Raw genomic sequence first — 21,454 nt, forward strand, 5'->3', positions numbered from 1 at the left:
GAGTGAGGTGGCAGGGGTGCCACCCCTCCTATCCCTGCTATTGGTGGTCTAGATGCGACCACCAATAGCAGATCAGGGGCGGGGGGGTTTACTTTTGTTTTCCCCTTCCTGCCCACCCACAATAGGCGGGGCAGGACGGGGAAACGACGGGGACTGGCACCGAAGATCCACTTACCGATCCGGGCGGGCGACGGAGGCTGCGGGCGACGGAGATCGGCGGGCGGCGATGACGTGCGGCTGGATCCGACGGAAGCCGGTGAGTTGCCTAGCAACATCTGGAGGGTACAGTTTGAGACCATTATACAGTGGTCTCTAACTGTAGCCCTCCAGATGTTGCAAAACTACAACTCCCAGCATGCCCAGACAGCTGTTTTGGCATGCTGGAATATGTAATTTTGCAACAGCTGGAGGGCTACAGTTTGAGACCACTATATAGTGGTCCCTAAACTGTAGCCCTCCAGATCTTGCAAAACTACAACTCCTAGCATGCCCAAACAACTGTTTGCTGTCAGGGCATGCTGAGAATTGTAGTTTTGCAACAGCTGGAGGACCACAGTTTGGAGATCACTTTGCAGTGTTCTCTAAAACTGTAGCCCTCCAGATGTTGCAAAACTGCAAATCCCCGCATGTCCAAACAGCAATCAGCTGTCTCGGCATGCTGGGAGTTGTAGTTGCGTACCTCCAGCTATTGCATAACTACATCTCCCAGCATGCCCTTCGGCGATCAGTACATGCTGGGAGTTGTAGTTTTGCAACAGCTGGAGGCAGACTGGTTGGAAAATACTGAGTTAGGTAACAGAACCTAACTGAAGGTTTTCCAACCAGTGTGTCTCCAGCTGTTGCAAAAGTACAACTCCCAGCATGCACGGTCTGTCAGTACATGCTGGAAGTTGTAGTTTTGAAACAGCTGGAGGTTCGCCCCCCCCCCCCCATGTGAACGTACAGGGTACATTCACACGAGCAGGCTTACAGTAAGTTTCCTGCTTCAAGTTTGGGCTGCGGCAAATTTTTTGCCGCAGCTCAAACTCCTAGCGGGAAACTCACTGTAACACGTCAGTGCGAATGTACCCTAAAAGCACTAAACTAAAACATAATAAAGAGTAAAACACAACATACACACCCCCTTACACTGCCCCCCCCCCCCCCAATAAAAATTAAAACCGTATTGTATAGCAGTGTTTCCAAAACGGAGCCTCCAGCTGTCGCAAAACAACAACTCCCAGCATTTCTGGACAGCCAATGACTGTCCAGGCATGCTGGGAATTTAGCAACAGCTGGAGGCACCCTGTTTGGGAATCACTGGCGTAGAATACCCCTATGTCCACCCCTATGCGATCCCTAATTTAGTCCTCAAATGCGCATGGAGCTCTCTCTCACTTTGGAGCCCTGTCGTATTTCAAGGGAACAGTTTAGGGCCACATATGGGGTATCTCCGTACTCGGGAGAAATTGCACTACAAATTTTGGGGGGCTTTTTCTCCTTTTAACCCTTATGAAAAGGAAAAGTTGAGGCTACACCAGCTTGTTAGTGTAAAAAAATGTAAGAAATTTACACTAACATGCTGGTGTTGCCCTATACTTTTTATTTGTAACGCAATTTCTCCTGAGAACTACCCCATATGTGGGCGTAAAATGCTCTGCGAGCGCACAACAAGGCTCAGGAGAGAGAGCGCACTATGTACATTTGAGGCCTAAATTGGTGATTTGGGTGGCTGATTTTACAGCAGTTCTGACATAAACGCAAAAAAATAAATACCCACATGTGATCCCATTTTGGAAACTACACCCCTCACGTAATGTAATAAGGGGTACAGTGAGCATTTACGCCCCACAGGTGTCTGACAGATTTTTGGAACAGTGGTCCATGAAAATGAAAAGTTTTATTTTTCATTTGCACAGCCCACTGTTCCAAAGATCTGTCAAACACCAGTGGGGTGTAAATACTCACTGCACCCCTTATTAAATTCTGTGAGGGGTGTAGTTTCCAAAATAGGGTCACATGTGGGGGGGTCCACTGTTCTGGCACTACGGGGGGCTTTGTAAACGCACATGGCCCCTTACTTCCATTCCAAACAATTTTTTCCCAAAAGCTCAATAGCGCTCCTTCTCTTCTGAGCATTGTAGTGCGCCAGCAGAGCACTTGACGTTCACACATGGGGTATTTCCCTACTCAGAAGAGATGGGGTTACAAATTTTGGGTGGTTTTTTCTGCTATTAATCCTTGCAAAAATGTGAAAGTTGGGGGGAAACACATTTTAGTGAAAACAAAAATTTTTTTTTTACATATGCAAAAGTCGTGAAACACCTATGGGGTATTAAGGCTCATTTAATTCCTTGTTACGTTCCTCAAGGGGTCTAGTTTCCAAAATGGTATGGCTTGTGGGTTTTCTTTGCTGTTCTGGCACCATAGGGGCTTCCTAAAGGCAAAATGCCCCCCCCAAAAAACCATTTCAGAAAAACGTACTCTCCAAAATCCCCTTGTTGCTCCTTCGCTTCTGAGCCCTCTACTGCGCCCGCCAAACAATTTACATAGACATATGAGGTATGTGCTTACTCGAGACAAATTTGGCTACAAACATAAATATACATTTTCTCCTTTTACCCCTTGTAAAAATTCAAAAATTGGGTCTACAAGAACATGTGAGTATAAAAAATGAATATTGTGAATTTTCTCCCTCACTTTGCTGCTATTCCTGTGAAACACCTAAAGGGTTAAAACGCCGACTCAATGTCATTATAAATACTTTAGGGGGTGCAGTTTTGATAATGGGGTCATTTGTGGGGTATTTCTAATATGAAGACTAGAGATGACCAAACTTACAGTAAATTCGATTTGTCACGAACTTCTCGGCTCGGCAGTTGATGACTTATTCTGCGTAAATTAGTTCAGCCTTCAGGTGCTCCGGTGGGCTGGAAAAGGTGGATACATTCCTAGGAAAGAGTCTCCTAGGACTGTATCCACCTTTTCCAGCCCACCAAAGCACCTGAAAGCTGAACTAATTTATGCGGGAAAAGACATCAACTGCCGAGCCGAGAAGTTCGTGACGAATCAAATTTACTGTAAGTTCACTCATCTCTAATGAAGACCCTTCAAATCCACTTCAAACCTGAACTGGTCCCTGAAAAATAGTGAGTTTGAAACTTTTGTGAAAAATTGGAAAATTGCTGCTGAGCTTTGAAGCCCTCTGATGTCTTCCAAAAGTAAAAACATGTAAATTTTATGATGAAAACATAAAGTAGACATATTGTATATGTGAATCAAAAACATTTTTTATTTGGAATATCCATTTTCCTTACAAGCAGAGAGCTTCAAAGTTAGAAAAATGCAAAATTTTCAAATTTTTCATCAAATTTGGGGATTTTTCACCAAGAAAGGATGCAAGTTACCACAAAATTTTGCCACCATGTTAAAGTAGAATATGTCATGAAAAAACAATCTCGGAATTAGAATGAAAGGTAAAAGCATTCCAGAGTTATTAATGTTTAAGATGACAGTGGTCAGATGTGCAAAAAATGGCCGGGTCCTACAGTGAAAATTGGCTGGGTCCTTAAAGGGTTAAAGACCAAGCCTGTTTTTTCAAATCAGGCATGTATGACTTTATTAGAGAACAACTCTGGTATTGTTTTGCCATTCACGATAATTCTGAAATTGTTTGGGTTTTTTTTATCACAATTTTACTTCATGAACATAGAAGTAAAAGTAAGCCAATAACAGTTGTATTTTTTTTTACAATGCAAAGAATAATGAAATAATTTTTTTTTGCTGTTTTAACACTAATAGGTTGCATATATTTATACTTACTGAGCAAAAAGTTTATGAAACTTATACTTTCAGATGTCTACTTTATTTTGAAAACCTTTTTTTTCAATGAATATTTTAAATGAAGTAGAAGCCTAACAGCTTTACTTGAAATTTAGAAAATGTGAAAAGTACATCTTTTTCTATGTGCTATGCAAGGCCTGCAGAAACATGAAGGTGGTAGAACATAGGACCCCATTTTAAAAAACTAGACCCCTCAAGGTATTCACTAGGGGGTACAGTGAGTGTTTTAACAGCATAGTTTTTTGCCAGGAATTATTAAAAAGGCAGTGTTAAAAATTTGAAATTAGCATTTTTTCACAAATGCATAATTTGTGGGACATATTTTTTGTACATCGCTTCTGATATTGAAATAAATGCACCCTATATTTTATTGAGCTGCTCGGCCTGTGTTTCGAAATACCCTCAATTAGGCCATATTTGGTTCGCTAGCAGCGTGGCAGGACCCAGAAGGAGAGGAGCGCCATTTGGCTTTTAGGGCATCATTTTAGGCCGGATGGATTATAGGCCGGACTTCATGCCTGCAAAGGGTTTAAGCTGCCAGAAGCACACAGAACCCCAACAAGTGACCCCATTTTGGAAACTAAACCCCCTAAAGTTTTCACCTAGACCAAAAGTGAGTACTTTGAGTCCTTTTTGTGTGGCTGGAATGGTTACAGTCAGTGGAAAAAAAAATTTCCCCCACAAAATCATCACTTGTGAGGCCTATTATCGGTACATTGGGGGATATTTATCAATATTTGCTTATGTATTCCTTTTTAGTTACTTTTTTCTTACAATTTTTTTTGCTTATGTGCAACTTATTTATCAACTGGTTTCAGCCTGTTGATAACTTTCTTTCACATAAGCACAATCAAAAAGTTGCACAATCAAAAAGTCACTTTGATAATTGCCTAATTTGCCAATTGTGTCTGAAAAAGAGGAAATGCGCCCAATATTTTATTATGCTGTTCGTCCCGTGTTTGGCAAAACCCCCACTAAGGCCATATTTGGTTGCATGGCCACATGGTAGAACCCAAAAGGAGAGGTGTGCCATTTGGCTTTCAGGATGTCATTAAGCAAATTATAGGCCGCACTTCATCTTGCAAAGCATTCTAGCTGTCAGAACAATACTGCACCCCCAGAATTGACCCCATTTTCAAAACCACACCCCCTAAAGTATTCACCTGGGGCAAAGGTGAGTACTTTGAGCCCTTATCGTGTGGCTAGAATTATTTCAAAGTCAGTGGAAAAAAATAGAAATTAGCTTTTATTTTCACAAATTCTTTATTTGTGGGACATCCTTTTGGTACGTCGCTTCTGAAATGGAGGAAATGCGTCCCATATTTCATCACACTGTTCGACCCGGGCTGGGCAGTACCCCCACTTAGGCCATATTTGGTTGCCTGACCGCCTGGTAGGGCCAAGTAGGAGAGGAGCCCCCTTTGGCTTTCAGGGCATCATTATATGAATTATAGACCCCACTCCATGCCTGCAAAGGATCGTAGCTGGTAGAAAAATACCTCCTACACGGGACCCCATGTGGACCTCAAGATTTTTGTCTCAGAAAGGAATATTTATTAGCTGGACCAGGGACTGCTCTAATTGGTCCTTGGTCGACTAGCAGTGATGCACAGCTGTCTGTGACAGTTAAAGTTCCTGATGGATATATCCGTCATGTTGTGGGAATATGCACTCTCTTATGGAGAGAGATCTATTAAAACCTGTCCAGAGGAAAGTTGCTGAGTTGCCCATAGCAACCAATCAGATCACTTCTTTCATTTTTGAAAAGGCCTCTGAAAAATTAAAGAAACAATCTAATTGGTTGCTTCTAAGCAACTTTTCCTCTGGACAGGTTTTGATAAATCTCCCCCGTGATGAATATATCTATAATTTTTTACTAAGGGTAGGGTCACATAGAGCGCATTCCGCAGCATATTTCACACCGCGGATGCCCCGCCGGCAGTTACAAGAGCGAGCTTACTACTGCTACCAAGCCACAGCAGGGAGTTTACTATTGTGACTGTTGGCGGGGCACCCGCAGCATATAATATGCTGCGAATGTGTGCCATATGATACCACACATTATGCATTTAAATTTTTATTATATTTATGTAACGCCTGCGCTCCGGCCAAACATGCTGGCCGTGAGCGCTTTCTGCTTATGTCCCCACTGCCGGCGGGGCTGAGATTCGCATCTTGGGATCCCAGCCCGTCACTCACCTCCCTCATCTTCCACCTCTCCATGCCCTCGCAGCCCCGGCGCGCGTACCCCCACCTCCTAGAGCTCTCATATTATTTAATATAAATAATTAATAAATGTATTTTTAATATTTATTTTGACTTTTTTATATACTTTTATTGTTTTTGCACTTTTTTTTACACTTTTATTTATTTATTTATACACTTTTTTAAAAATGCTTTGGAATACTTAGTATTCCAAAGCACTGTAGTAATATGCTGCCTGCTACTTTAACACTGGCAGGCAGCATATCAGACAGGCAAATATGGGGGTAGACCTGGAGGTCTTTGTCAGACCCCTGGCTGCCCAAGTTAGCAGCAGCACCCCACAATCGCTGTGGGGTGCTGCTGGAGAGAGACAGAGGGAGCCCCCTGCCTCTGTTAAACTCCTTACAGCTTGCAGTCGCTTCCAACCTTGGCTGCATGGGTTAAACTGCCAGGACCAAAGTGTACTTTGGCCGGGGCTCACGCGCATCACCCCACAAATGCATTGCAGGGTGCTGCAGGGGGGACAGAAGGAGCTCCCTACCTGTCAAAACACTTACAGTCTACTGTCACTTCCAACCACGGCTGTAAGGATTAAACTGCCGGGACCGAAGTTTACTTCAGTCCCGGCAGTGCGTCAGGGTCCCAGCTGTGTGTTCCAGCTGAGTCCCTGACGCAATCTCGTGGCTACACTGGGCAGTACCCATGAGAACCATGGACATGTATACTCGTCCAGGTGCGGGAACATGCATCCCCCCTGGACGTGTATACATCCACTCGTCCATGGTCGTTAAGGGGTTAATAATAGACAAGTAACCCAGTGTTATGAACCAGTATCCAAAAATAAACAGGCAAAAATATAACAAGACAAATATAACTTATTCCTAATGTATTTCCCTCAGATGGTACCAGGATCTTCAGGGGACAAACTGGGGAACAAATCATAGATCAGCCAAATTCTTACAGATAATGACCTATAATTATATTTAAAAGCAAAAAGGCCAAGGTAGGCACAATATTGGGGCTCACAGTCAAGCCACTTACTGCACCATGTACCTGTGATGATTTATGGGAGTCTTGCTGATGGTTCGCTGAGTTGTATTGTAAGCCTGGATCTTATTCCTACCATGGCCTTTATTTGCTTTTTCATATGAATATAGAGAATTATCTGTAAGGGTATGGCTGATTTATGATTAGTTTCACAATTTAAATATTGAGTCATAGTCATATTACTTTGGGCACATTTGTCTCCAGTACTTAGGGCAAAGACTACCGATCCCTGTATGTATTTAAAGCTGTTCTTATATCAGCTGAGTATTTCTCTATTCACTTTTTGGAATATGATTCTTAACCCTGGATATTCTTTAGTTATGTTTTGAGTATGGGTGCTATGGTGATTTCTTCTGTTCTGCACGGTACAGATTTTTCTACACAACATTCTATCTATGACTTCTGTGATTCCAAAATCAACTATGTCCCTAAGGGATTAAGGGGGATTTATTTTTATTAAACATGTAGGCAGGAAGAAAAACTCTAAGCAATAATGGTCAAGGTTGTTTTTCTTGAACCCTTAATAAGTCTTTCAATATTCTACTGCACAAAGGTTTGCATAGAAGGTGAATACACAATACAATGATGTTTCTTAATCAAGACTTATTGTTTATGTTATATTCATTGGAGCAAAGGAAAACACATTAAATTGAGCAGAACCCCTTTAAATAATAATGTGTTGATTAAACTGGGATTACAAGAGCATCTATAAGCAGCTATTTATATCACAGTATCATGTAAATGCTTGAAATTATTCTGCAAGTATGTCAAGTTGTTTTTGGTGCAGGTTACCTTTAAAGAAGGTAAATTACCTCCATTAGAAAATACAGATTGTATGTCATTGTAAAGCGTTCTAGAGAATTGACAACACAAAGCACAGCTGCAAGGTTTATATGGGTGGCAAGCTGTGATATAATACAGGATACTTCTATGTCAATGACAATCAGTGTGCCTCCCGGAAGGAAAATCATTGGTTTAGAAGCAAATTACCAAAATTACATGAGATAAGAGGCAAATATTATCAGCTTGATATGTTTTTATTTTTTATTTTTATTTACCATGAAGACAACTTGCATACAGTTTATTATATTTCAGACATAATTCATCACAACCCCAGAGTCTACATGGTCTCAATTTACACATAAAACTGTTACACTGCTAAATTATTTGAAATGCTCACATTCTGGACTTATAGGGGGAGATTTATCAAATTATTTAGACTGGTTTTTCATGTCACAATTTGTCATACAGAAAGTCGCAGTCTAAATATGTGCAACTTTTTTGCAACTTTTGCTTTAGAGAATTTTTAGAACATGATGCATTCTAGTCTATTTTAGACAGAAAAAATGCATGAGTGCTGAATTTATCAAAAGCAACTTTTCAGCGACAAGTCGCATCGGCTGAAAGTACGCCGAAATGTCAGACCATGCTGGATCAGGTTTAAATACAGTCTAAAGCATAGATCACGAAGTCTGTGCACAGAATTTATCAAGAGCCGTGCACCTTTTGATAAATTAGGCGCACAATAGACCAGCCTAATGCTCTGTAGTTTGGTTTATATTGATGCGGGACATAGACAACTTTGATAATTTTTAATATTATTCCAAACCCCATCAGCAGTGTTGGAAAAAAGATCAGATGTACGCTCCCCTTTTTGGGTCGTGCTCAGAGCATGGCAATACAGCAATTGTTGAGCAAAGAGTTAACTGGATGTCACCAGTGGATCCACTGTAATTCTAGTTCCCTGGTAGGTGAGGAGAATAAAGATGCTTCACTGGCACAATTCCCAATATTCACATGTATTCATGCAGTATACTGTATGGAAACATGTAAAAAAAATTGGGCATTGCACCAGGGAAGCATCTTTATTCTCCACACCTACCAGGGGACTAGAATTGTAGATGGACATCTTGTCATCTTGTCAGATTATATATATATATATATATATATATATATATATATATATATATACATATATATATATATATATATATATATATATATATATATATATATGTATATATATAAATATATATATATATATTTTTTTTTATTATTTTTTTTTTTTTATTTTTTTTTTGGGAAAACTGAAGGACAAAAAACCAAAATACATTTCTAAAAATACATACTCTACTTTTTGTTCCAAAATAATTTTCCTTGCTGTTTTTTTTTTCAAACTGACCTTGTGGTTAACTGTATCCATTCCTCATAAGCTGTTTCCGTACTATTAGCTTAGGGACCCACATGTGCCCCCTGCATTTGGCTCTGGGAGATTCATCAAAACCTTTCCAGAGGAAAAGTTGATGAGTTGCCCATAGCAACCAATCAGATCACTTCTTTCATTTTGCACAGGCCTTTTCCAAATGTTGGGAACATCTGCCTAAGTGGTATATGAAGAGGATTGACTTACTGCTCAGTTGCTGTATGAACAGTGATGTGATCATTTTTCTTTCTAGTGATAGCAGTTGAATCGTTTGACATTTTATGAACAACTAGCTAAGTTTTTACTAAGCGCATATTGTGACAATACATGATATATAGAGCACAGTTAAGTATTGTAGTAGAGTTGACGTATTGTAGGATTTCATGGCAATATCCATGAAGCCTTTTATACTATTTTCTGCAGTTATAAAGAAATAGAAACTTGACAGACCAATTAAAAGTCAATGGGATATGCCAAAATGTATCCATTCCAAGCTATTGTAAAATTGACAGCAATGTTATTATAGACCACACAGTTGGCCATAAGCATTAACAATTATGTCATTATTATGAATACTGCTGCAGCTCTAAGTAGGGATTTCATTACGGTGTAAAATTGCTGTTGGACTACTGTTTGTCTGCTCTATTGGCTTATATGGATGACAAATAGTGATAGTTCCCCTGCTCAAAGCTGGCCTTTAATAGCCATAGAAGGAAAACTGTAAAGAGTAGTGTCTAGTCTAGCACACTCCACACAACCAATCATTGTATGGCCCATCATTCCTATGAATTGCCACTTCAGTTGTCTTACAAAAAAAAAAAAAACTTTTTTTTTGACAGATCTGTTGTATTTGTGCCAATTTTAAAACTTATTTATTTTATTTTATGTTGCCCCTTCTAGAGTTGTTAAAGAAAAAAATTATGTCAGACAGGACAGTTTAACAGGATGCAACATGGTGCCTGTCCTCCAGGATCCTGTCACCCTGGATATGCATTGTACACAAATATGTTGCAACCAGACTTGTTTAATGTTTGTTTTATTTTTTTTATTTTTTTTGACTGTCTTGTTGAAACTTGTCAAATGGACAAAATCAGAAACTTGCAATCTGAAAGCTCCATTGAAAAAAATATGGATCATTTCGCTTTGAAAAAATAAGTAAATGAAAGAGGATATATTGGTAGAGAGAAAAAAATGATAATCTGCTATTAACCTTATGTATTAGTGAAGCAATGCAGCAAAGTATTCACTCACCTGTAAGTGTTGTGCTCTAAGCACAACACCAGAGTAGCCTTTAACAGGTGATACTCATGGTGCACCCACCAACAAACTCACATCCATCAATGGAGGCAACATGAAGAAGCAAGATGGAGTATGTTGGAGACAGGGCAACCTCAAAACTCCACAGTAGTAGGTTAACGAGACCAGCGAAGAAAAATGATATAGTCTGAATGATTTATTACGCTGGGCTATGCATTTCAAGGGAGTCCACGCCTTTCTTTATTAGGTCCATCTAAAATGAACATTATCCTTTCATTTATTAAGTTAGTCCCACTTCTTTGTTTCAGGAGATTTTTCCACTTCTACCCATGGATGGTGTCTGATACTTTAGGTTATGATGTTCAAATAAATGGGTCTATTGCAATGCCCTACACTACCCATGGAGAGATGTGGCACAGATCTTTATTTTCTAATCCTGGACAAGTCATTTAGATACTTCTTTAGTTCTAGTATGTCTGGAGCCTGACGTCAATCAGATTCTCTGATGAGTTTTACATAGGTGACCATTTGTTGATTCGCTGATCCAGGCTTTACAGTACATTTCTCGTTTACTGATTAAATAAACAATGGACACCTGTTTCCGTCACCAGGGAATATGTTAGAAAATAAAGTTAAAAGGCTGATCAATTCTTTGATACCTATTACTGAAAACGTGTTTCTCATGCTGTGTCCTCCCCTAGTGGCTGGAGGGGTTAATGCATTAATACAGAACTTTATTCACCAGCTGTCAACAGAAGACAAAATAAACAAGCTAAATAGCATTACTGGTCTGCCAAAAGGGACATACTGTAAAGAATTTTTTCATAAAGCCAAATAAAATGCAATTCTGTTTTGCTGTTGAATCTGCTGCTTAATGGCATTGTATCAGTCTATTGCACAGTAATTCAGACAATACTGTTAAATGCCTGCGCTGATAGAAACGTGAGACTGGATGCACTGAACCATCGCCTCTGATAAACTTGCACGCCCAGCCGAAAGAGCACAACTTAACTTACCATTGATGGTTTTATATTACTCATCACTGTAACTTTAATGTTCTCAGTCAGGAGATGCTTCACAGAATACAAAATGAGGTGCCCTGTGTTTCTGTGATTATTGTTTGATCATAGACATTGCTATGGGGAAGGTCATCAATGCAGACAGAAAAGAGTAAAGACAGTAGCAGAGCGGCCATAATAAGCAGTGCTGAAGTGAGGAATAAAGAGATTCTTAGAGCTGCAGCTAACATTCCCAGGTAACCTTTATGTGGACAGTAGAATGCAGACGCTTTTTTTCTTTCTTTTTTTTTTTTCCAAAATTGTAATTCCATTTAGAGCATTGATACCTAACAGCTTCCAAACAGTGAAATACAAGAAATTCATGACAAAAGGAAAGAAATATAAAGTTCACAGACTCAGGCGGGGCAGATTGCAGCAGCTGATGGCAGGGCCAGATCTACAGCTCTTGTTACCCTATGCACCAATTTACCCCATTAGGGTAATTCCACAAGCATCAGATTTTTTTCATGCAGAGCTGTCCAATTACAATACACATATATACAGAATGTGGAGGAAAAAAATTATAAGCTGTGGAGATGTAATTCTGCAGGTAAAATCCATTGCAGCGCTGACACACATGGATTTAACCAAAAGGGGGAAAAAATATCTTTTCTTTTTTTTTTTCACATACCACAATGCTGCTTTCTCAACACTGCTGCCCGTGGCAAAGGCCCACAAGTGTCTACTGGCAAATACAGCCCTGCATGTAACATTATATAATAGCGCAAGTGACACCTCTTTTTTCTATAGCTTTTTTTTATCATAAACAATAGTTATTTTGAGCTCCTAAAATGGCTTGTTCAATGGGTAAAATGCTTCCTAAACTTTCAGATATTTTTTCTTCAATTAGGAATTCCCATTGAGCAATTCCCTGCATATGGACCTTTTTTTTTTGTCTATTTTTTGGGGTTACACTAAATATTTATAATATGCATTTGGGCCCACAAACATATATGTGTTAACATTTAAATAGTAGTTATTATTCTGGGAAAACCTTTTTTTTTTTTTTTTGTAAATTACAGAGTCCTTTTCTGGATCCACCAAAAGATCCTCTTATTACTTTCTAGGTACATTAAATCACTAATATCCAGCAAATTAGTAGTTAAGTGTTATTGCACCTAATAAAACTTTATTAGCAATGTATTACTTGTATTACTGTTTTACCAGAGAAGCTAAAGAAGCCTTAAACAAACAATTACTCTACATTCACCACTCTCATCTCAGACTCTCTTATGATACCATCTTCACGATACAGAGGCCTGTTAAATGTTCAAGGGAAGTGGCAGACAGTACTACCATACTCTATCTGCAAATACAAATGCTGATGGAAATTCACGCCATGATTCACAGTACACATTTTTTCAAACATGAAATTTGGAATCTGCAAAGCACTTTCTTGATTCAGAATCCTCAAGGAATGTGGGTAAGGTCACCTGGAGGTTGATTGGCCCCATTTGACCCAAATCATAGAGACAGATTTCTACAGCGGATTCTACAATGGAAAATCCTTTATATGAAAATACTTTTCAAAGAACCACATCCACATGGTAATTCTGTTAATGGTGTTGTCATTCTGTTCTGGTTCATGGATAGTGTTTCTCGCAAATATTCGCAATGCTAATTTTTTTCACGAATATCGCATATTTGTGAATTTGCGAATATTCGCGAATATAGCACTATATATTCGTAATTATGAATATCCGTATATATTTTTTTTTTCACAGTACACATCACAGTGATCATCCCTCTCTTTTTCCAGCTTGTGTGGTGTAAAGAAGGCTCTAATACCACTCTGAGAGACTGCTAATTTTTTGATATGCTATTTTCCGCATACACAAATGCGAATATTATGAATATGAGAATTTAGCGAATATATGACGAATATTCGTCCATATATTCGTGAAATATCGCAAATTTGAATATGGCCTATGCCGCTCAACACTATTCATGGACTGTTAGCTGTACCAGAAACCAGCACTGAGTCTTCATCTTAGTCTTCTGTGTTTTTATTTTTACTCCGGTGAGAGCCTTGATGTGAATCTCTTACGACTAAATAAAGAAACTGATGTCCTGTTCACACATGTTGCAAGATTAAACAAGCCTAAGTGCTGGTCATGTGGTACAGCGGAGGGCTGGAAAGGTATGACGACATCATGTGGCTTGCTAATGGGGAAGATGATAAAAATAGTTGTGGGATTGCCTCTCCAAGGATAGGGTAACATGTGCCATATTTTGCAGTATACTTGCTGCTGCATATATAGAATTTACTTGTAATCAACTATCCTGCGAATAGAGGATAATTTAAAGGGGTACTCTGGTGGAAAAACATTTATTTTTAAATCAACTGTTGCCAAAAAGTTAAACAGATTTGTAAATTACTAATGTTAAACAATCTTAATCTTTCCAGCACTTATCAGCTGCTGGATGCTCCAGAGGAAGTTGTGGAGTTATTTTCTGTCTGACCACAGTGCTCTCTGTCCATATCAGGAACTGTCCGGAGCAGGAACAAATCCCCATAGCAAACCTCTCCTGCTCTGTACAGTTCCTGACATGGACAGAGGTGTCAGCAGAGAGCATTGTTTTCCACCGGAGTACCCCTTTAATGAGATGGAAAAATCCCTTTAAGTGCTCCTTTATAACAAATTTTTATTATATCAGTATATTAATAATAAACAATAATAATAACAACAATAATAATAATAATAATAATTATCATTTTTCTGTAGAAGACTAGTGAATACACAGTCTTCTTCTTCATACACATTAATCCCTAGAGCACGACATTTTAGGAATTGTTTTTACCCAAAAGTAAAATCATGAGGATTTAGCCAATTTTGTCAATTTCAATACCTGATTTTTTTCACAACCACTTTTGTAAAGGCCCGAGAAATCAACTTACTGTTCTTTTTGTTGGTAGCATACTGTGCTTTTTATAAATACACTGGACACCAAAAGAATGGAATACAAACAGAATGGACTCCAGATGCCCATGTACACTCTGACTACTAATGCTAGGAAAATACACCGACTGAGCTATTGGCATAGTTTCCATCCATTTCAGAACAAAAGACTGAAAAGGTACAACAGGTCTCAGCATAAATAAACTAAAGAACTTACCTGTGGTCTCATTTTTCTGTATTCCTTTTGGCACTATCGCTTGTGTAGAATTCAAATTTGATAAATAAATGTACAGAAGACCTAGGCTATTCACATATCTCTTTTTCCAATTTTATTAAAAAGCATTTTAATAAGGTTCTTATTATTAACTTTTTTCTATGTAGTTTTTTTTTATAATTATAAGAGAAGGTGTAAATTTATAAAGGTACATAGCTGCCTAATGTTTCTTCAGCCATAAGACCCCCTCTTGACCCCCTTGTGAGTACTGTACTGGTGAGAGGAAAATAAGTTGCTGACAAAATTTTGGGCACTAGCTTCATTCCTGTTCCTTAATTCAACATGCTCAATCGGAACGCCCTGACCCTCCAGAATTTATCCAAATTAAGTAATTACCACAATTTAAGTAGTACAAATTAAATTTTATTATTCAATATTACATACATACCCAGAGGGGTATAAAAGCAAAAAGATGGCACTCTGTGTATCAATAAAGAATGCCTACAGAATTATGTATATAACATAACTGTGTCCCTCAATAAAAGCTCACAGCAATATCAAAGTGCAAATATTCACAATACTGCAGACACAGAGAGACATGATAGCACAATGACAACCCCAGAATTATATACTTAAGTTACAAGGCAACAGGATTCCGGATTGACACCACCCGAAAATGACGATTTGGAGATAAACTTGAGGGTATATTCTGCAGCATTTCACCATGTGCTAAAAAGCACTATTTTCAAATTAAAATGCACAGGAGATAAACACCGGCGACCCCTCAACAAAGGTTGTCTCTGAAACGCCACATTGGGGTGGTATCACTCCGGTATCCTGCTGCCTCATAGCTTAAAGGGGTACTCCGCTGCTCAGTGTTTGGAACAAACTGTTCTGAACGCTGGAGTTGGCGCCAGGTGCTCCTGATGTCATAGCCCAGCCCCTTGATGTTCCAAAGGTTTTGTTCCAAAAGCTGAGCAGTGGAGTACCCCTTTAAGTATATAATTCCAATGTTGCCACAGGATAGGCCATAAATAGCTGATTGGTTTATCCCAGCCAGTCTGTGACCTGCACAGCTGCAGCATTATAAGTAAACACAGTATACAGAGCTGAAAGCCTTGGATATATTCATGGTGATGGTGCTGGGTTACTGCAGTGCAGCTCCCATTCACTTCAATAGGAGCTGTACAGGCTGTAGCCCAGTGCAACCACCACACAAAGTAGAGAGCCCAGGCTTTCAGTCCAGAACACTGTATTTACTTCCATTGACACGGCTGTGAATCACAGCTGTTTGGTGGGGGGTGCCCCAATCAGCTATTGATAGCCTATTATTTGGACAGGCCATCAATGGGTTTTCTCTAGAAACCACCTTTAAGTCTCCTGCTGCACCAACATCAATAATCCAGTAGATCCTGCTGTCCTTTGCTTATTTTTTGCATGTGATGACCTATTGTTCATCCCTATGACTGCAATTGAGAAAGGGTAAACACCTGCAATTGAGAAAGGGTAAACTTATACCCGAAACACGTCTTGCCTATGGTTTTCAACCGATTTTTGTCATGCTAATAAAGTACGACTGTACTTAATATACCAGTCACTGTCTCTTTTTATGGGAAAGTGCCAATCCTTTGGAGTTTTTTTCTTTTTTCTTTGCAATTTTATACTACTGGAACCGTTGCCACGGATCCCGGTCGAGCTCCTACGGCCTGCGATCCCTAATCTACTCCAATCATAGGGGGATATGCTTATTATCTAACCCTATCAGGTGAGAGTCTTCAATCTTCAAGCTCACCTTATTTTCCACTGTACTCGCAGGATTACATGAGGCTCTGTCCTCCTCTCTTTTTTCTTTTATCTCCTTATTGCTGTAGCCAGACACTGGCCTTAGTGGTGATATATGGCTTATGACTGCTAAAGGTGGTTGTGTGGATATACAACACATCATTGCATCATGAAAGAATAAAAATATGGTGGATACCCCTAGAACATCATTGCTGGAACAGTGAGGATTTAACAGGTGAGTAATGTTAGTTGTTTTAGTTTCTGATCTTTCCTGCAGCTTTTTTAATGCTCTGAACTATTGGACAATTTAGTTAATATTAATAATAGTTTATTTATATAGCGCCTACAGATTCCGCAGCGCCTGAATCTCAGTTCCATTTTCTTTATTGAAATTGAGATCATATTGTTGTGAAAGGTTTCAAATTGTAAAAGACATCAGAAACAACTAAGCATATATCACAATAAGGTCAACCTTTCCATCATAGACAAATACCCACTGCCTGGATAAAAGGCCTTAAGAGCCCAGGGCACAGAATTATGATGAGCTTTGAAAGTTTCAGGACTGCAAGAAAATGATATGAACAGGACCACCAGGGAAGGGAGAGTGCTATCAAATTATAGATATTTTTCACTGGTTACCTTTCAACTATACATTCATATGAGACACAGTGAGTTCTCTATCCGATGTAAAATTGCCTTTTACAGAAGAAGTTGTATAGCCAAAAGCAGCTTGATCTATAGCCTGAGGGACAATTTAAACCCCTGCCAATGAAGCCCACAGTGGAAAGCACGAACAAGAGGAAGAAGACATTGTATACTGCATATTGATTTATACCACAGCTAATAGATCACAAAAGCAACACCAAGCTTTCAGTTTCTTATGATTCAACTGACATTATGGGGGAGTTTATTAAAGACTGACATTTTGCTGGTCTTTTGGCAGAGTGCAGTAATTTTATTAAGAGGCGCATTACTCTTAATAAACTGTGACATCTGTAACTATTTGTGCGGCCCAGTTTGACATCTTCACCAGCTGATATTCAGCTATAATTTCCTAAATTATAGTAAATGAGCTAGAGCCCCTTTACAATACGCTAGTCAACTGACTTTCATTCATTTTAGCAGTCAGAATGCTTATACATGTTGTGTCCTTTTTTGTTAATAAAATACATTTAAGTCTATGGGAAGGGGCGTGATGGCCATCACGCCCTTTCCCATAGACTTGCATTGAGGGGGCGGGGTGTCATGTCCCATGGGGTGGAGTAATGAAATCACGATACTCCGGCCCTGTGGTCATGAGGCTTCAGACTCGGAGCCTCCAGTGCTGCGTGCAGCTCACACAGGTGGGGGCTGTATGAGAGATTGCTTGGGTCCCCAGCGGCAGGACCCCCGTGATCAGACATCTTATCCTCTATCCTTTGGATAGGGGATAAGATGTCTTAGGGCTGCAGTACCCCTTTAAGGGATAAGTGAAAATATAATTATATACCATATCTTTGCTTTAAAGAACAAAAATAGATCAATATTCAACTCAGAAAGCAGAGGGGAAAAAAAGAATTGAGTAGTTTAAAATCTTTTCAATGAACATTATTTACTCAATTTAACTTTAATGAACTGTATTTCCTTTGAGTGATGAATTTTCCCAGAAAAAAAAACCTTCACATTAGGTAATGGGCCATCAGCGACTTACCGGCAATGTTTATGAGATGCTGTCAACGTTTCTATAACAAAGCATTCCCCGTCATTTAAGCAGTAGGCGAGATCCTTATCTTTGCAGGGTTTAAAGTGCTCAGACCTCTCTGTGAAGTAGGTGGTAGTATCTGCAAAGAAAACAAAATACTGATTGAACAAAATGACTTCTTGACACATCTAGCTATAATTTCCTTTATAAATATAACCTCTTCTTTTCACATTCATTTCCGCCAATAGCTTGTATACTCAAATGGGAACAGGAGATCAAATTTGTATAAATAACCAGGGCTAGATGCATTCATCTAAAAATGCAACCTACAAGGACACTAACATTAAAAACAAAAAGCAGCACTATCTAGATTGAAGGTAATGGAATCATTATCATATGACAATGTAATATGGAAAAAAAGAAATTCTATACAAATCCTTAAGGTAATAATGTTGTCATCCCATCTTCTTCCCTGGTGACTATAATATCCAAACAAAAAAAGCAAGGCAGGGCTGCATGCATTGAAGAGCAGTTTTTTGAACAAAAATGCATCTTATCAGTTAAGATCAAATTCTATACTTTTATATGTTCTTTTCTTAAGTCACTATGGTGATTAACTACAGATTGGATAGAGTAATTTCTTGGAACTCTGTATTGTGGCATTCCTTTAGCATTGCTCATAGAAATGTATTAGTTACCATTCTCTATGTCAATAGAACATGGTTGGACAATGTTGGATGATGCAGGGGCATTCCCTATTTGTACATTCATTTCCAGAAAGAATAACAGAGGAGCAAAAGAACATGGTGTTCAAAGAAAAGATGTGCAAGGAATGGAAGTATAATAGACACCTCAGGAGAACTAGGAGGGCTTCCTTAGTAACAACTATGCATAATCTTTGCAGCAGTTTACAGCTTACATTTTTCTTTCTATTCTCTTCAAGGTCCATGTGCTCTTTATAGAGAGGAGGGACTAGACAGCTCTATTGGTGGCTTTTCTTGGCAAGAGCAAAAGGGTCAGACAGTTTAAATCCAACATGCTTATGCCTTCTTTCCCCAACATTAATTGTCAGGGGAGAGTTGGAGGCCCCATACACTTCAGACTGTTGGTCGATTTTGCCAAAGTTCAGTTCAGCCAACTTTTTACGGCGACACCCCAGCCAACTGCTGTTCAAGGAACTGCAACATTCTCACATTTATTGAATATGACCAACTGCAGTTCCCTGCACACCTGGGTGAGAGAAAATAGGAAAAAAATAGATCATTAAACTAGAGCTGTGTCCTGTATATTATCTCCATTATCAGGATCAGAGGGACCTCACTGTACAGAGTACATACTACCACCTCTCTTAAAGTAATCATAATAACATACCATCACTTGGAATGAAAGGAATGAGTTAAAGTGGTTGTAACGTAATTTTGCAGTCAATAACATGTCATGCAATTAATGTGAGGATTCTTTCATTTCTTGGCAAATAGTTAAAAAAAATGGCATTTCTAGTGAAAAACAGCTGAGTTAATTAAGAGCGTCCTCTGTTCCTGCCACCCTCCAAAAAGCTGCAGCAATAAATCTCAGATAAAAAGGTAAACACAGCATTCTTCCATTTTAGCCTCCACTGCAGAACAATTATTGAATTCTGCTTTCTCCAATTAACACTTTGCAGCTGATTCTCTATTTTAATGCCAATTGCAAATAGCAAACAGATAATAATGAAAAAGTCATAAAGGCTCCTTGCTAGAACTTAATTTATCTGAGCTGATGTGGAAGATTTCTCAGGGAAGATCACAAAATAACTGTAAAATGTATGCATAATGATACAAGATTACTAGTTGGTATCCGAACGTTAACACTATATATGGGGAAAATGTTGTCTAACCCAAAGCTTTAGGTGAACAACTTATCAAAAATTTAATAAATATCCAATCTTAAATCCCCCAGACAGATTAGTGAAAAGTCCTCCATACTGACCAATAACAGACAAATGAGAGACTTCTAACAGGAGCTACAGGCTGAAAAGAACAGTGCTGGCTGTAACGACCACAGGTAAGATGTACAGTTTAATCTAAAACAATGCAACATGTTTCATCGCGCATGTGCGGCTTCATCAGCCACGCATCAGATGCCAGATGAAGCTGCACATACACGGTGAAACACGTTGCATTGTGTTAGATTAAACCGAACATCTTACCTGTGGTCATTCCAGCCAGCACCATACTTTTCAACCTGTAGCTCCCGTTAGAAGTCCCCCCATTTGTCTGTTATTGTTCAGCAGGAGGGCCACGGATGGAACCTTTATCCTCACTCACTCAATCCATTGTTGCATGTGTGTGTTCACACAACCTCCTGCGGTGAGCACAATTTCCCCCTTACCAGGGTCATCCGCTGGTGGGTTTTCACTATGTAGCGCCTCTGTGTTTTATTTCTAGTTTATACAAACCCACCAATGACTAATGTGTATGGAAGCCCTGACTGTACTTCAATAGAAGATGTTGGGAAAAAGAATGATCTGTCATGTTGGATTTAACCATCTAAAGCAGAAGTCTAAAGTCAAATACATCAACAGGAGGATTAGAAAAGATTATCAGAACATAAAATACCATGTGCATCAGACCAAATATTGCCAATGTTTCAACCCTATGGGGTCTTTACAGCAAATCTAAAATTAGTAACAATACATTAAAAATATCCTGGGGTGTCAGAAAATTCTAAGTATGCCAATGGTAAAACATATATCAAAAGAATTGTCATATATATCATGATACATAGCAAGACAAATCAATACATGAATAAATTATTGACCAAAAAGGTACTATCCTCTGTCAATATAAAACTAAATCTCTATAATGATATGTCATATGAGAAGCAGAGGGAGTATGCATTGATACTATGAATGAATTATTCAATTGGGTATGTAACATAGAAACACTAAACATTACAAATGACAGAGGTCCAGATTTTCATAGCCGGCTTCAAGTTTATTTTCACCTCATAACAAACAAGTGCAACATTTTAGCCGAAACATTGAACTTGATTGTTATGCGCTGCGAATAAACTTGAAGCCTGCATAGAAAATCCATCCCTTTGGTGTTTTGCTGTAACCATACACATTTTGCTAAAATTCCAGCTTTGGCATGCCAGCGGGTCACCTGCCTCATATATATATATATATATATATATATACATATATATATATATATATATATATATATATATATATATATATATATGAGGCTGGTGAAACGTTGTCTATTGGAATACACTATGGAATACATTTTGCACTGTGAT

At 38.9% G+C, this 21,454-nt stretch overlaps 1 protein-coding gene across 2 annotated transcripts in view; it reads right to left on the reverse strand.

Annotated features, from left to right (window-relative positions):
• The window catches only part of NRG3 (neuregulin 3), a 1,092,025-nt gene that overhangs the window by 707,722 nt on the left and 362,849 nt on the right, over nucleotides 1–21,454 (reverse strand). For both annotated transcript variants that reach the window (XM_056530934.1, XM_056530933.1), the window contains exon 2: nucleotides 18,179–18,308. In XM_056530934.1, coding sequence (XP_056386909.1) covers nucleotides 18,179–18,308 — 130 coding nt within the window. The remainder of the gene's footprint in view (nucleotides 1–18,178; nucleotides 18,309–21,454) is intronic.

This window comes from Hyla sarda, chromosome 7, assembly GCF_029499605.1.
Source record: "Hyla sarda isolate aHylSar1 chromosome 7, aHylSar1.hap1, whole genome shotgun sequence".
Taxonomy (NCBI): Eukaryota; Metazoa; Chordata; class Amphibia; order Anura; family Hylidae; genus Hyla; species Hyla sarda.